The sequence below is a fragment of the Danio aesculapii genome, chromosome 1, assembly GCF_903798145.1.
Source record: "Danio aesculapii chromosome 1, fDanAes4.1, whole genome shotgun sequence".
Lineage (NCBI taxonomy): Eukaryota > Metazoa > Chordata > Actinopteri > Cypriniformes > Danionidae > Danio > Danio aesculapii.
In genome coordinates, this window is record NC_079435.1 from 28,788,672 (window position 1) to 28,807,325 (window position 18,654).

General features: G+C 34.1%; 1 protein-coding gene across 2 annotated transcripts in view; it reads left to right on the forward strand.

Annotated features, from left to right (window-relative positions):
- The first annotated feature begins 4,264 nt into the window (after positions 1-4,264).
- Positions 4,265-18,654, forward strand: part of nt5c2b (5'-nucleotidase, cytosolic IIb) — a 48,583-nt gene continuing 34,193 nt past the window's right edge. For both annotated transcript variants that reach the window (XM_056458361.1, XM_056458352.1), the window contains exons 1-3: positions 4,265-4,458; positions 6,843-6,966; positions 12,950-13,023. In XM_056458361.1, coding sequence (XP_056314336.1) covers positions 6,866-6,966; positions 12,950-13,023 — 175 coding nt within the window. In that variant the 5' untranslated portion in view covers positions 4,265-4,458; positions 6,843-6,865. The remainder of the gene's footprint in view (positions 4,459-6,842; positions 6,967-12,949; positions 13,024-18,654) is intronic.

Consider the following 18,654-nt stretch of genomic DNA (forward strand, 5'->3'; position numbering starts at 1 on the left):
AACCTTCCTCACTGCAGTTGTTTTAGATGGAAAGAACCCAAAGAAATGCGACGAATGAGCTGATCTATGGTTTATTTTAACTTTAAAGGGGCAAATAATGATTTCTGTCTATTGAGGATGTTCGCACAATCCCTCAAGCTGACAACTCGATAGCGCAGGCAGATGGAACTGTCCATTTTGGCGCAGTGCTGATGTCAGCAAAATACCTACGTTTACTTCATCACACTCCTTTCACATCTGAAGAATACATATATTACTTAATCTCTGAAAATGACACATCTGTCCAAAACACACCAAACAATAAGAATAACTAATGATAAATCAAAAGATAAAGAAAATATATGATATTATAAAAAAATATATAATAAAATAATAATAATAATAATAATAATAATAATAATAATAATAATAATAATAATGCATTATATAATGTGCAGGGGGGGGGGGGGGGGCATATACTGGAGTAGCATTAATACAAATGGGGTAGATACTGGGGTAGCATTAATACAAATTTAGTCTAGGCCCTTGGCTGTATTAATTCTTTATTCAACGACGAGATCATTGAGTTAAACTGTAATTAGTGCTGCAATGGGTGGTGCACAAGATTCTGGGAATGTCCCTTTCTCTGTAGAAATATAAAGTGATAGTTTAAGCAATAAATATTTTTGACTTGTAAGTTAATGTATTAAAAAAAACATAGAGCAAACTTTGTGTACTTTATTTAAAGCTATTTTACAACCGTACAATTATTTTACTTATATGTTCAGTTTTTATGACAGTAATGGTTTACTTTTGTCTGTTTTCATACCAAATATAAAAATTCAAGACTAATGAAACTATCTTCTAACTTTTTTTAGTCTCCAAACGTTGTTGAATAGGTTATTTTTCACCAATAAATAGGTTTTGTATTCTGTGAACATTAAAAAAAAAACCATAATAGTTCGTTAAACTGTAAACTACTATAAAGATTCAAGACTTAGGCAGCACAATAAAGAGGTTGTATTTCGTCTACGAGTAGTTATCCAAGGTTGCCATCTGTTGGCAGATTGAAGGCATAGAGAGAGATAACATTTAGCAGCTGATTTTATCCAAAGCGATTTAACAACTGAAGCAATCAATCAAATTTAGCAAACAAGGAGATGTTTGGCAAACTATCCATGTATTGCTTTGCTTAATGTTATTAGTTTAGTGCTGTGGTTTTTTTTTTTTTTTTCTGAGAATATAATTTTCCTTACACCATTATGAAAAAAGAAACACAGATGAAATGTATTCAAGAAAAAAAAAGCTTGTATTTAATTGCAGCAATACAGCAAACATTATTTAATGTGCTGCTCGGAATTTTTATTATATTTTATTTCTTTTATTTATTTCTTTTATTTTATTAATTTATTTTTCTTTTCAAAATAAACACATATTTTGGCTCTTGCAACACATTCTAAAAAAGTCTCCATGACAACCATCAGATGCTATCTACATGCTATCTACATGCTGTTTGGAAAGCAGGCAAACATAATCATCTGGAGTTTGTGGAACCGTAGTCTGGTAAACAAAAGATGAGCATTCAAAAACAAAAAAAAACAAAACAAAATTCATTCCCTATGTGAAGTATGATGAAGGATCTTTGATGTTGTGGGCCTGTTTTTCTTCCAAAGGACCTTGTTAGGGTGCATGGCATTACTTTTTTTTTTTTTTTTATCAAAAAACGCTGAAGATGGGTCAATGCTGGATCTTTCAGTACAATACTGATCTAAAACATGTGGCAAAATCTACAGTAAAACGGTTCAGCGGACACAAAATCAAGATCCTCACATGGCATATCTGTCTCCAGAACTCAACCCAATTGAAAGCCTGTGGGGTGAGCTGAAGGAGAGAGTAGTTTTGGAGATATTTTTCTTTACTTATAAATTTTTTTGCTGTTGTTGTTTATATTTCTGTTTTATGTAAATCTATAAAAATACAATTATAAAGTACATATACAGTGCTCAGCATAAATGAGTACCTCCCTCATAGATCTCTCTTTTAAATTAATGTTTTCTATAGGATGCTTTATAATATTGTATTTATGCATATACATCAGATTAGTCAGCACTGAAGCCATATTTGGAGCTAATCTAACAAAATAAGTTACGATGCCCAGCACCAGTTAATATATTTCAAAAAATTTAATTTTTTAATTTTTACTTTTTTAATAAGGGTATTCATTCACAGTAGTCTATGATGGGGCAGTTTGTACTTACTTGTCCATATTAATACCTCAAGGGTACATATTAGTACCTAAAAAGTACAAAGTGTTCCTCTTAAAATTTGTATGTACTAATATATACTTTTGAATATGGACCCTTCAAGTACAAATATGTACCACCCCAGTGACAGCTTACCTTTATTTCTGAGAGTGTTGTTCTTCTTCATTTCATCTTTTACTACACTTTAAAATACAAAAATTGTAGGCCTGCTACATTATTAAAGTGATCTCACTTGAACACAAAATAAGGTATTTTGAATAATGTTTAAAAAAAAAACAGTAACCATTGACATCCATTACAGAAAAAACTAATACTCCACTGTAAAAAATACAGGGTTTCACACAATTCCTTCATGGTGTCTTAAGTTAACTTAATAAATTTAAGTAGATTGAACTTAAGACAATTAATTGAATTAAATCAGCCAAAATAATTCTCAAAAATGGTTTCAGCTCATTTTAAATAAGTAGTTTGAACAAGCAACAAAAAACAACAACTTTTTTGCGTATGTAAGTCAATGGTTACAGGTTAAATAATAAAAAAAAATAATTATTTGTGTTCAACAGAAGAACAGAAACCCAAACAGATTTGTGACAAGTAGGGTGAGTAAATGATGACAGGATTTCCATGCTTCTATTGCTTGTAATTTATGTTAATACTTTACTGTGTTGTAAAATGTTACCAGGATTTCTATTGTCAGTTCTCAAATTAGCAGTAGCACCTAAACACCCTAACTTATTTTTCTGATTTTGATTGTAATATACAGTAATGTGCATCATTTGTAAAGCTGCTTTGGGACAATAATTATTGTGAACGATTCAAGGTTCAAAGTGTTTTTTGTAATATCCATAGTAAGGAACAGTTTCCCTGTACAATGGAGTTCTTTCTTTTCTGTCCACGCTAATAATGATGATGATGATGATGATGATGATAATAATAATAATAGTAATAATAATAATAATAATAATAATAATAATAATAATAATAATAATAACAACAATAATAATAAAAATAATAATAATAATAATAATAATAATAATAATAACTGTTGTGCAAAATCCAGCAGAGAATAAATAATGTGCAAAACTGTCAGAAGTATGTAAACAAATAAAATAAAAATAAAATATACTAAAAAGCGCTATACAAATAAACTTGAATTAAACTGAACTGAATATGAATAATGCATCGAGAACAAAATAATCTTTGTTTTGTTGATTTATAAACAATTAAAGTTCATATAATAATTAATGCTATAACATTCATTATACAATAACCAATGTAAACAACGTGAGTCTTCAGTATTTTAAATGCCATGAACAACCATTTCACGAGCCCTCATCATAAAATTTAAAAGGCACCTATATATTTTCATGTGTCAAATCTTGCAATAAAATATTATATAGCATCTGTCTGAAACAAACATATCTATAATCCATAGCTGAGTGTGTAAAATATGCACAGCATATGTATTTTTCCACAGCATTTAAAGTATAAAAAACCAAGCATTTGAATATTGTCCTATTGTTAAGTTCTGCGAATAAATGCTCTGATAATAAGTAATTTTGTTCTAATTTCTAATTGGATGTTTGAAAGATACATTATCAGTAGAGTAGCATAAATAAAATAAATAAATAAATAAATAATAATAATAAATAAATAAATAAATACACATTTTACTTAAAACACGCAGCCTACCTATTTATTTATTTATTTATTTATTTATTTATTTATTTATTTATTTATTTATTTATTTATTTATTTATTATTATTTATTATTTATTTTATTTTTTTTCACAATGTTATTGTTTTATTGCGCAAAACTGTTCTATCATTTGAACTTTTTTTTTTACATTTAAACATGTACTGTAAGTAAACAGGTTTTAAATAAATCTTGTAAACAACGAGTTATCAGCAGGCCAACCATCTTCAAGAGATCTGCCTACTGTCCCGCCTTCACATTCACCGTCTCTGATGTGATGACAGGTTTTCGCTCCTCCTCCTCTGGATGTAGCAGCGCAAGCACCGCCTAGTCCTGCTCTCAACAACTGCTTACAGCTCGGTTATGAAAAGACGAGCTTTTGATTCACAATAACAGTAAAGACTCGCAGCTTCACTTGAATAGCTACTGTATCGCATTCTGTCTCATTGATATTTCCCGAAGTGACCGCGGTTTACAGCGCTGCTCGTGCACTTGAGCTTTTTGTGCTTTTCACGGAAGGTGAGTGAGCGGATCGGGTTGAACTTACTGTTGGTAATGTCAGTGGTTTCTTTGGAGCGTTTGGCTGTCTTTTTGCGTCTGTTTTGTTTACGTGAAAAGATCGGCGATGTTTGATGTTGTGCGCGAAGCTCACGGTGATGTTTATCGTTGTGCTGTGAGCTTAGTCCGGGGTTTAAAGAACTCTAGTAAAAATACATTTTACTAGAGCGTAAATAAACAACATATAAGCCTCGATCTAAAGCATCGTGGATGCTTGACGAAAATACATCCTTTACACATCACAAAAAGGCTTAATCGTCTTCATTGTCAAGTTCGGTTTCAGCCGTTTTCGAAGAAAATGCTAAGGCTGCCTACCAGCTAGCCTTTATAACGTCCTCTTGGGCTTTGTCCTTGTTTTTGAGCTGTAACTTTTTTGTGATTATCACTCGAAAATGGCATCTATATAGCCCAAGTAAACAAACTGTTTCAGGTAGATATGTATATGGGCGAGTTTTAGCCTCCATTGTGTCTTCCTGCTGCTGTTTGTGAGATGTTGCAAGAAGGTGATTTTGCCACAACTCAATTTGGGTAAAACGTGTGTAAATTATTCTATTTGTGAGTCAGCTGTGCTTAAATATTGTGAAACATGAAGCAAAGATAACAAAACCAATCAACCTTGAACTTCTCCCATGACATAACATCTTGCCAATATAAACAACTTGCTTAAAAAAAGAGTTTTTTTCCTTTTTATGCATCTCTTCATTCAAGGATTGGAATAAATTTGGTTTTATATTTTCACATTCAGACTTTGGCATTCAATAAAATAGCAGGGCAGAATTTAAAAAAAGCTAATACAGATTATGAGCACAACTTGAGACACGATCCCTATATTGTTTACCATATAGTCTTTGAATATTCGTTCTGAAATTGATATCTTCAATCGAAACGAATGACTTTTAAGCAACATTAGCTCTATGTAACTGACTGTCAACAATGGTGTACTTTAATAGTCATTGGCTGATAATATGATTTCCCAATTTAGAATTGGCAAAAAATACTTTTCTGAAATTATATTTGGACAGTAAAAGTCTGAATGTGTGAATATAAACTAACTTTGCTCCAATGGTTCAAGGACCAAGTTCATACAAGCTGAAAGAAAAGTCTTTTGCCCCCGAAGAGTTTTCCCCCAAAATTAAAGCAAATCAGTGTCCACAGTGAGCTATTATAGTTGCCTACTTGGTCTACTTTTGCTGATTTACTGAAGCAGTTTTAACCTACTTTTTTGGCAATGGCCTGTTTTTTCTGTTGTTTGCCTTAAGGGGCATGTCTAAATATTTGAAAAAGACAAGTGGTGAGAAAACATTATTCTAAGAGCAAGCTATCACTGCTTTTATCCTCTGCAGAACGATCATAAAAAAAAAACGACTGGTGGGAAAAATCTCTTTCCATTGCCCTTAAGGTCTCCGGCTTGTTTGTGCAAGTCAGCCTTTGTGAAGGCCACTGGCCCCAGTATGCTGACTCAAGCTTCTATGCTACTTGACATTCATCTTGCTTAGGTGGTTTGGATGGTGCTTGATTTGTTTTGAGGTGTAAATTAACTTCTTTCAAGCTTCAGAGGCTAGAAAATATCAGTTGTCTCTTTTCTGGTTTCTTGCCTGCCTTTTATTCACATACTTGAACTGTTTCCATACCAATAACAGTGAATTTCAAACAATGGGGTTGTTTAAATTGGCATCGCATATCTGGAAGTATCATATATTTACTAGAAGTTGTGCAAATGCAATTTAAGATTTAATATTTAGGAAAAGATTTCACAATAACTTAATGCTTTTCTTGTGTGTGAAGCAAACAGCAATGCAGAGTGATTCAAGGCTTAATGCTTTCTATTTAAATCACTTAGATAATCAAATCACTAAGTTGTTAGTTTTGTCTTTCTTGATTCTGATGCAATTAGATGACAAGTTAGTACTTGTTCTGACACACTTTGTGTTGTGGCCTGTGATCGAATCTATAGATAAAGACTAATCCAATCTAAAAAAATCTACATTTATTTATTGGTTAATGGGATCTTTTGATGCCTAAGTTAGATAAGAAGGACAAATCACATAGAAAGCATTGCCTTTAATTCCTAAAGTATTTTAAGGAATAGTTCATGCAAAATAAATGAATAATTTCATCATTTATTCATTCTTGACTTGATCCAAACCAGTTTTTTTTCTTCTTTTATTTTCTTTTTTTTTTGTTGTTGTTGAACCAGTTACTATTGGCTTCCTACTATGGAAGTCAGTGGTTACCGGTTTCCCACATTCTTTAAAATATCTTCTTTTATATATATATCCTCCCCCCCAAAAAAAGGTATTTTGTATGAGCTGTCCCTTTAATACATGATTTAAATGTCTTTACAGAATCCCAACTGACAGATTTAACGATGACAACATCATGGAGTGATCGACTTCAGGACTATGCAGACCTCCCGGCAAACATGGATGGCCTGGCGATGAAGAAATACAGAAGAGAGGCCTATCATAGGTAAATCAGACAAGTAACCAAACCGTATAATAGCTGTTTAAAAATTGGGTCACTAGGCTTAGAAAGATGGATTAGTCCATTTAAATTCAGGGACATCGTGTACTCTGAAGGAAACTGCATTTTGTAGATTTGCAAAGATACTTTAATTCTTTTTGTTTAGAAGAAGTGTAATTTGTTTGCAGTCCACACATTTTTGAAGAGCGGGTGGAGTTTGAGAGTTTATAATAGTTTTCACTGAGTGATCCATAAGCACATACTTCATGATTTTAGCAGCTTATGTGGTAAGTTAAAAATGTGAGCAACTCTTTTAAGAAAAGATGCATTTATTTAGACAGTAACTCCCTTGGTAAATATGGATTTTTTAAAGCTAAAATAAAGCATGAAGTTATCTAATTATAGTTCAAACCCTGCAGCTAAGGTTGAAAGTACATACTGAAAACAGGCACGGGTAGAACATGTGATGGAAGAACATAGAGAATCGTTTGCAACCCCACAAATATGGAGTTTGTGCTGGGAACTGGCATTTTGTAATCTTTAATTGATAAGTTCTGTGCTATTTGGTTCTTCACAAAGAAACATGCTTCTTTTAGCACACATTACTGTTTTGGCTTTAATCCAACTAAAGGTCACTTGTGTAAAAGAGAGTGTACACTATGTGTGAACTTTGACTTTACATTTTCTCTGTGCTGAAGCCAAAAGTTCACTGCCTTTTTTCCATTACTCAGATAAGTGGGTGGAGATAAGAAAAAGAAAACGTGAGTGTCATGGCAGGTATTCCAGGGTCCGTCAGTCTATTTGAGGTCCAAAGGCAGTGGTGTTATCTGGTGTATTGTACTGTGAAAAACTTGTCAGCTTTGTGTGACTTGGTTTAAATGTAATGGACTAATGGAATGTTTATTTTGTCAGATTAATTTAGTCTCATTTAGTCCTGTCTCAAATGTATTTTTCATTATTTTTCAAAGTCTTGTTCTCTTTCGTCTAGGTCAGGTTAATTTTAGTCATTCAACTAATCACACTTCATCTTGCATAATGGTTAAACTGATAATACTGATTATTTTGTTCAAAATTAAAATTGTAGTGATTGTTCTTATTAGTCATTACATATAGTTACATGACATTTGAATTATTCTCTTCTAAGTAGGCATGGGATGATGACCGGTTGTAAGGTTTAAAACGATACAATTTTCTGTTATACCATTCCTAAGGTATATATACTCTGTCTGTCTGTCTGTCTGTCTGTCTATCTATCTATCTATCTATCTATCTATCTATCTATCTATCTATCTATCTATCTATCTATCTATCTATCTATCTATCTATCTGTCTGTCTGTCTGTCTGTCTGTCTGTCTGTCTGTCTGTCTGTCTGTCTGTCTGTCTGTCTGTCTGTCTGTCTGTCTGTCTGTCTGTCTGTCTGTCTGTCTGTCTGTCTGTCTATCTATCTATCTATCTATCTATCATGTTTTTAAGACTTTTTTATTTAGGTTTTTAGGGCAACAGTATCTTCAGCAGAAAATAACCCTTTCTATATCAAAAGATACTTGGCAAATATCTGAAAAACAAATCACATAAGCACCAACAATCAAGCATGCTATAGACCTGAACAGTGCAGTGGCTTACTTTATATCTACAGAAAAGAAAGATATCCAAAGATGTCTTTTTAAGTTCATGTTTCAATGAAGACAGCAGAAGTCAATGCTTCACTTTTATTATTTAGCCTGACATGTTTACTGGTCCAAAAATATTTTAATGTTACTTAAAATAAAATATATTGTGTTCAAAACGGAAAAAGATTTTTTTTTTTACCCAGACATTTAAAAAGAATATATTTTAGAGCCGTAATCACAATACTGTGAAACCGTGACATTTATATCCAAGGTTATCATACCGTCAGACATTTATACCAGCCCATACCTACTTGTAAGTACAAACCTTGTGAACACACCAAGGTCTAGTTTCACAAACAAGGCTTAGATTAAGTCAGGACTAGGCCTTCAGCAATTAAAGGTGCAATAGCAGATCTAGGAAATGCTAACTTTAGCATGATAGCATTGAAAATGCATATCCCTCCCTAGATGCAAACTGTCATCCAAAGCCCTGCCTCCTAAAGTCATGAAGGCGCACTGTTTAGATGACCATAGACAACATTATAAGACAATATCATGAGTCATTCACCGGTGAGAACTTTATATTACTTTATAAAAGTACAATTCTTAACTTAAAATCCTTTTGGAAAATTTAATTTTATACTAATTAAGTTGTTGCTTAAAACCCTGTTGTTGTTGTCCCTATTGCTGTTTACATTACAGAAATGTTTCCAAGGCAGTGACCATAAATCCAAAGAATTATGCTATCAGCACTATAGTGGATAATGAAAACATTTCTGTGCTGATTGGACCAGATCAGCATAGAATGAAACTGCTAAGCAAAAAGGACCGTTTGACCTGATACTGGAAAAGCGGCTTTGTCACTGTATTTAAGATAATTCATAAAGCAACACAATCTAAACAATCTTTGCATGACAAAAAAAAAAATCATTGTCTACAAGAAATACTGCATTAATATTGTCATTCTTCCAGCCTGCAAAAAATGACTCCAATATTGATTTTGGTTTTAGAATGGTTTTGATCCTGCTTTATTAAGGCGCAGGAGGACTTTCATAGACCATCTTTCTTTTCATGGATACAAGGCCGCCTTACATTGGTATTTCAGAAAGAAAGTCAGCTTGATGTTGTTTGCCTGCCAATGTCACTCTGTCTGTCATGAACATTTATCTGCACAGAATGTATCTATCTGCATAAGCAGGGTGCGCAGTTAAACTAATCTACATATGTTGACATATTGATCGTAATGTTCGGCCTGAACATTTTGATAGGACAAACATTTGTTTAGTCCTACGCCTTAAATGAATATTAATATATTCAGAACACTTACTTTAATCATTACTATCGGAATGTGAAGAGGCTTTCAACCAGCACAACAAACATGTTTCTGATGACAGTCACCTAAACCTTGTCTCGGAAACCTTGGGTTGTGTACTAACTTATTATGAGCTGTTTATTGCATTAATTAACACAATCTGTTTGTCAAAATCAGCATTTTCTGCAGGCAAAGATGTTTCCTTAAAGAGCTTACACCTTTGTCTGGAATCATTGAACAAAATGGCAAATGTTAGTCTGAGAATACAATTTGACTATGCCCCTCTTTCATTCACATAAATTTATCAGCCTTGTTGATATGCTGATTTTTATTAAGTCAGAAATTTATTTCAGAGCCTATCACCTTATAGAAAATGCTCTGACCCAACTTTGATTACTTGCTCTGGAACCTTTCTTAATCCCACACTCTCCCAGTTTGTTACTTTTCACTTTCTGAACTGTAATATTATGATAAAACATTACCAATCAATCAGAAATAACGCCTGCCACCAATGCTCAACTCCCATTCAAAGTTGTCATTTTGATGTAAACAAAGTCAGAAAGGGTGACTGATGTTTTTATCCCAATGGCAAGGCTTCTATTTACACAACAGTCATATATTTTCCATTGATTATATAGGAGTGGTCTGTCTCCTCCCATTTATTTTGTCTCTGGTACAGTATAAGTAGCCTATTTCCAAATAGAACGACAATAGGGATTCACTGTAGATTCAAGAGTAATCTGTTTACCAGCTGTCTCTAACTAGTGATCCACACTCTGTTGTCTGAGCTGCTGCTGCTGCCTGGTTCTTCCTGCTGTTGTTGATTGTTCTAGATGTCTTTGAAGGGAAGCAAACAACCCCTAACTCAACAACTGGCACAACAACAGAGAATGCTATAGAACTGGCACAATTGATTTTGCAACAAGTCAGAAATTGAATGACAAGAAAGCAAAGAGAGGGGGCTATTGTTGGAGCTGTGGGGGTAACAGGGAAATGGGCTTGACAGACCAGCTAGAGCAGAGACAGACACTCAGAATGCAGCGCGCAGGTTCTGCCTGGAGAAGTGAATCATGGGATATAGTCCAATGTTACACCACCACAAGGTAGGATTGGGCAAAGTAGTTTTTTGGTAGCAATTACTTGTCTTTTTGATAGAATTTTGGCTTTTATAAAATGATTTTTTTTTTCTAAGGTTAAAAATTTCTTGTTTTTGTGTTCTTGAAAAAATCTGTATTCAGATTGCAAACACTGAAAGTTATTATTTTTGATGTCACTGAAGTTAAACTTGTCTCTCATAAACTTATTGTTGCAGTGACAGCACATACACTCATGTATGTCCGTTATTGCCGGAGGTTTATCTGTGTCAGTATCAGATTAAATGCATGCACAGAGAGTGATTCAAATTTCCGTTTGTGTTCCTATCCTAGCATTAAATGTCATGGCTTATGAGCTGAGGCATAGAGCTGTCAGTGTGCAAAATAAATGCAGCTCACTCTTAGCATGTTGACTCCATCACATGGGAGAGGAGTGTATTTATTGGCTGAAATGTCATACTGTAGTCGTTTTTAAAATGGGTTTATTAAAAGCAAAACAGCGCATAAATATGCTCTTTTAGTTTTTATTTATGAAATACATTTTTATTGTTTAGCATTTGAAAACTGTATTAGTTCTCCAGAGATTGACGTATTGATATAACTGATATAAAATTGTTCTTATAAAATTCTAAGAAAATTATGACTTTATTAAAAAAAAAAAAAAAAAAATACTCAAATGGCTCATTGTTGGCTCACAGAGTTCAATAGTTGAGTTTTACCATTTTTTTGTGCATTTATTATGCAGGTTCTGACTGTTGGTGCTAGTGTAGGGCTTGGTCATGACACTGCAGTAAAGTTCCTTAATCATTACGCCATATATATCCTATACCATATTGGCCTAGAAAATAGCAACTTTTAACTTTCCGCTGGTCTTAGTACACAATGTAACTACAGAAGAGTCAAGCTTTAAAAAGGAAAATTATTTAAGGGCCCCCCAATCAAATATTTTTTTTTTATTTACATTTTTGAGCGAGGTGGTAATGGTGTATTGAATTACTGTATTTATACAAAATATATATAATTTATGCCAAAAATTATACCTGTAGATAATTTTCCTTGTTTTAAAGGAAAAAGTCTTAACTTTTACTTATTTCTTCTCAAGTTGAAAACAAACAATATTTTCTCTTGATATAAATTTTTTTGGATATTTGAACTAGAAATGAGACAAAGCAAAATAATTGCATTGTGATTATTCAATTTCTGTACTAAAATACCATTAGACTACCTAGAAAACCATCAAATATAGCTGTTTTAAACCATTTTTTTTCATATTGCAGGAAAATAAAATTTCGTAATATCGGATTTTCCAATATCGTCCAGCCCTAGTCACATTGCAGGATCTGTAATTCTAAGATGGGCTTATAGTTAACCAAGAGCCACAGTTCAGAATGCATGCGATTTTGTAGAGTGTAATCTTAATGGAGTTAAAGTTTATTAAATGTGTTTTTAAGGCCAATGACTGTTTGAGCATGTAAGTGCTTAACGCGTTCAGGCGCAGGAAAATGTATATTTTGTAACTTTCATCAAGATTATTTTATTGAATTATTCATGCAATCAGGACTATACTGTGTTATTTTGCATTAGATTTTTACATGTCTGTACCTGAATATGGTTTTACTTGCCGGAAAACCATAGAGCGCCTTTTTTTTTTACTTCTATCTTTGCTCTATTGTATTGATTTATGCTTGTAATTTGTTTATTAAATTTTGTGCATGGTTCATTCCCCTACAAAATTACCCCAGTCAATCTGAAATGATTCTTTCCATATAGAGCTATTGAAGTCATATGGTGAAATTACATTTATATTGAAGAAAAACAATATATTACAATATTGTATTTTTACATTGCCGTGTAGCCCTACTAGGGGTGCTGTAAAATTAGCCTGTTTTCAAAAATAGCGCAGTGTTTTTTTTTTTAATCTAACAGAAAATTGTGGCTGAAACACCTTTAACTGTTTTACTTTCTTCCCCAGAGTGTTTGTGAACAGAAGTCTGGCCATGGAAAAGATTAAATGCTTTGGCTTTGACATGGATTACACTTTAGCAGGTAAGGTGTTTCTAATTTCACTTTAGGTACACACTTAACTATTTACAGTCAGATGTACCCTTTGCTCCTTCAGCACAAAAAAAAACACAGAAATGCACCAATGTCTCTTGTTGAGTCATCTCAAATGGAGCCAGTAACACTCTTGCTTAGAATCTGTGGGTAAACATACAGTGAGAGTCTTGGGTATATTTAGCCACTTTTTGTCTGGTTTTGGAGTCTGGAAAACAGGTGATGTCTGGCAAACACAAAGTGCTCTATTTATGCGATCTACACCTTAGAGTTCATCAACGTAAACAAGCCACCTTATTTACAGCTTAATATATTTATGTCATTTAGGTCAGCCAAGGACCTGAAATAAGAGAGGGTTTGGTTCTTATGGCGCAACAGTTTAACATGGATCAGATGCATTGGGTTTCTCAAATCCCTCTGCTTTCTGTTATTGGTCCCAGGCTCTCAGCTGCTAGTGGCGGATAAGGTCTTCACTAAATCCAGGCTGTGGGCCCTGAGACAGCAGATCACTACTCTGACAGTTAGAATTGATGGCTCTTTAAGAGGTGGATAGTGTGTGTCGTAGCCAGCAGCTAATGTGGCTTAAGCTAAATTCTGAGGCTGCTCAGCTGTTGACATCCTCCACATTACGGCCGGCTGTAACCTAGTGCAAATGTTTACGAATATGAACCCTATATTTTTCCTTATCCTCTGATCAGGTTGCAACCACAGTTTAGAGGTCCTCGGAAATCAATAACAGCTAATAAAAGAAACAAATCCTTTGGCAGCCAACTGTAGTCTTGCAAGCTTGATGTGCTTTTCTGGCAACCAAATTTTACTATACCACTTTTGATAGTTCATCAAAAAAATGAGAATGCTGTCATCACTTGCTCACTCTGATTTCATTCTGAATGACTAATTTGATCTTTAGAAGACAAAAGAAGAACTTTGGTTGGCCAGACGATTAAAGTTAATTGGATTAATGCAACGCTGTATCAGAATTTTTTTTTCCAAATCTGTATGAATTTTGTTCTGTTTTTGTTGAGCAGATTAATAAAAGTCATACAGGTTTGGACCATAGACTGCAAAAGATATGGACGTAGTATCCGTGACATCACTCATAGGTTATTGAAGAGCGCAAATGAAGCTACAACTAGGCGTGGCCAACCGTCGCCATTTTGTTCGAGCATCATTGCACTGACCGGGGGATACCACATGTGCTTGGTTGTAGACTATATCAATAGTGTTTAGTCTTTAACAAAACACTGTTGTAATACATTGAGCCTTTAAGAATTGTTCTCATGACGTTTTTCTACAGAAGGAAAATGCGAGTTACTATCAAACACTTCAAATATAATCTGTGTTAGTAAATGCAAGGCTTTTTATGAAATCCAGATAATTGATAATTGTAGGAAATAATTCCAAAAGGCAATTGACTGTATAAAGACACATAAAACAAAACAAAAATATGATGTATATGCTGAGTTCAGCAGCTAATCAGCCGGAATCGGCTGAGGTGACATGATGGCAACCAGCGAGACCTAGCTGTCACTCAAGTGGCCACGTCCCCTCACAGTTGTCATAAAGGGTAATATTAACTATATGCACCAAAACTATCATTTGTACCAGGCTGTAAACATGGTTTTAGCAGCTGGAAAATTGGCCAGTTTAGCATGGCAGTCAGTGAACATCTGGAGTTTATGGAGCCAGTCCCCAAAGGCGAGTCGATGAATTGCAGTTTCAGTTTCTTTCGTTTTGGCTTCACGAGGGGGAGCGGGTGGTTGCCGCTAGGTTTGAACAGGCATAATGGTTAACATATACTAACTCTAGGACTATATCTTTTTGACAGTTTGTAAATTTTGTCATTTAATAATTTGTTAAAATAACCCAAGTTTCCTTAATGTGTGTTTCTTTTATTCTGACATCATATTTTTTTTATTTGAATTGTAAATTTAAACTGGCCACATACATGTCAGCATCTGTCATTTTTTTTACTGTGGTGAAAAAGCTTCTACCTCACTGTCGGACATAGTGAGGTACACATTTTGGGGCAGTCTAGTAACTCGTACAAAATTAAGTCAGTTTAGTTTTATATGGATAATTGCTTTTCTGCCAACATTTCATAATTGTATATTCAAAAACATTTTAAACATTAGCAATTTTAGAATGTGTAACATTGATATGATGGCATCCTAAATGTCATATTACAGTGTTAATAAATTAATGTTACCTAAATTTTAGTAAATGATACCATCTAAATGCTGCTTGTTTCAATGCTAAATGCTTCAAATAAAGTTTCTAATCCATTTTCTGCATTGCATTTTATTGGTAATCATTTTATTTTACTAGTAAAAGGCATCTTAAATAACTTAATTCCATGTCATTTGAAATGAAAGATGACATGCTAATGTTTGGGGAAAGTGCTGTTTATATACAAAAACATGTCTTAAATCAATTTAAGAAGACAAATTATTGTTATAATAGACTAATTTATTTAGTTTTAATTACAAACAGATATCAAGGCTTAATGTCAAGTCATGCCTTTTGGTTATAATAAATGTCATAAATTATTTCCATCCTGTCTTTATATTTATTACATAATTATTAACTTGAAAACATCTCAAGACAAAGTTTTACTCTTTAAATGTATTTCCTGATTATTTATGGTGGAGACAGTATTCTTTTTTAATGACACATCATTACAATATATATATATAATAGATGTAAGCATTCACTGTTGATCTTAAACCCTTCAGAAAAGAAGCATTAAAACAAACCATACAGGGTTTTAATGCTATTTTCCAACACAATGCCACTTCCAAGCCCTGATTAATATTCCCTGTTGCTTATTGAGTCCATTCCTTAACCAAATCCCCTTTGTGATTTGGACCAGCGTGCAAGTTAATACCCTGCACGTGTACGGAGCAGTGGCACGAACTCTCCATCTAAGCTTGGTGTTGACAGCTCTTCAACCAGACAGTTCATTAAATCACAGAGGAAAGCGTCACCTCTGCATTCTCTGTATAGACTAAATGCTATTTTGCAGGACAGAGAAGTAAAATCATTTATAAAGCAGTGCAATTTTTTCTAATGGCTGATCACTTCATGTTTTTTGAATTGGATTAGAAAACTAATGACGTAGTCTGTGAGGTTTATGTGCTGGGAACAGAGATGAGGGAACAGAGATGAGGTTCTCAAGGTGAATGCGTACCTTGGCTCTAAGGGTCAAACAACAAAAAATAAGGTCAAGAATCTTGGTGTGACTCTGGAGTCAGATCTGAGTTTCAATAGTCATATCAAAGCAGTTAGTAAATCAGCATACTATCATCTCAAAAACATTGCAAGAATTAGATGCTTTGTTTCCAGTGAAGACTTAGAGAAACTTGTTCATGCTTTTATCAGCAGCAGGGTGGATTACTGTAATGGCCTCCTCACTGGCCTTCCCAAAAAGACAGTCAGACAGTTGCAGCTCATCCAGAACGCTGCGGCCAGAATTCTGACCAGAACCAGGAAATCAGAGCACATCACACCTGTCCTCAGGTCTTTACACTGGCTCCCAGTCACATTTAGAATAGATTTTAAAGTATTATTACTGGTCTATAAATCACTAAATGGCCTAGGACCTCAATACATTACAGATATGCTCACTGAATACAAACCCAACAGATCACTCAGATCTTTAGGATCAAATAGATTAGAAATCCCAAGAGTTCAGTCAAAGCAGGGTGAATCGGCTTTCAGCTACTACGCCCCTCACTGCTGGAATCAGCTTCCAGAAATGATCAGATGTGCTCCAACATTAGGCACATTCAAATCAAGACTGAAAACACATCTGTTTAGCTGTGCCTTTACTGAATGAGCACTGTGCTACGTCCGACAGATCGAACTACTATGTTTTTCTCTTCTTTTTAATTCTTTTATAACACATTTTATCAGCTTTTATTTTATTTTATTTTTATTCTTACCATTTTTATGTTTGTTTTTATTTCTCTTATAATTGTTTCTTTTATTCCTGTTTATGTAAAGCACTTTGAATTGCCACTGTGTATGAAATGTGCTATATAAATAAACTTGCCTTGCCTTGCCTTGCCTTGCCTTGCTGTCAAAAAAAAGAACCTGATAGCATAGTCCAAAGTCAGCCAGAGGCTTGATACAGTCAGGGCATGTTCATCAGGGAGCAGTTGATAGATAGACCAAGGGGTTGGTGGAGTTTGTTTACCTTACACAACAAATACAAATTAAATTTTCTAGCTAAGGGTAACTTGAGCTATGAACTCCAGCCTGACATCATACCCTCATGCTGATCGCATATGCTTGTGTAATAATCTTTCCAGGAGTATATTCTGTGTATGGAGGAAGAAACATGAATCTCTGTGGCCTGAGTGGCTCTATGCTGACACATAAATCATGACAAACAGGTTTAGAGCTCTAGAGAGAGTTTGGAATGACAAATATGTTGTACATGGAGAGCAAAATGCAAAAAAAAGTATTTTGCGTTTAATGCAGTGGTGTACAATTTTCTTTAACTATCAACTGTTAATAGTCTTTAGACAGTTTACCTGAAAAGTAGTGGTAGTCAAATGTGTGTCAGAAATAAAAAGACTTGGATGTAATTTAGCCATCGTCAGCTAACCACCATCATTAATAGTGGAGCTGAAAGATCTCTGATGTCAACCTAAATTGGTGATGATGAAGATTTGACCTTTGGAAAACTCGTATCACTGTTGAAAAGAGGTTTACTGGCCTTAGCTCATCACAAGACAAGAGAAGGTTTTGGCAACAAGCCAGAGAAACCAGCTGAACATCAGCTTTGCCAGATTAAGGGACTAGTAAGCTGTCTTCGGTTGGTTTAAAGTAGAGTTTCCCAAACAGGGGTTCGCGAAGGTGAATGTGATCTCACCTACATCATTGTTTATCCTACAACATTTTAATCAGCCAATCAGATTTAAGGGATGGGTTCAAGTTTAATGTTAAGGTTTAGGGGCTTGTACTAGGAACAGGCTGGTATAAGATTCTGACCTGATCTGATCTGATCTAGTATGATAAACTTTTTGGGAACTTTTTTCCCATTGAATACAATATTGCACTGCTCATGTCCATAGCATGCTTGGATGTTGTCAATTTGTTTTTGAAATGTTGAATCATGGGCTGACCAGTAGCTTTTGATATGGATGGTCCTGTGACACTGAAGATACTGTTGCCCTAAATAAAATTTGTCTTTAACAAAAAAATAAATAAATAAATAAAAAAAAAACACTTGCATATACCTTAGGAACGGTATAACCGTGACTTTTCCAAACTGTGGTAAACCTTAAATCCGGTTATCGTCCCATGCCTAGCCTGTGCTATATTTTTATTCACCATTTCTCTTCATCAAGTTTCTCTGATATTATAGGGATAAGTTACTGTATGTTTGAGGTTAAGTTTAAGAGTTGGGATAAGGATATATAAATATTTTGGACTAAAATGTTGCTCCAGAATCATAAAAATTATGTTGCAGTTCTTTCAAGAATTTTTCTGCTTATGAGTAAAATAAGGTCTATGAAAAACTGGATGATACTTTATCGGTTTTCTCCGATGTGTATCTAATATGAAAGATACTATTTTAAAAAAGTTAACTAGGTTAGAATATTTGGCAGGTAC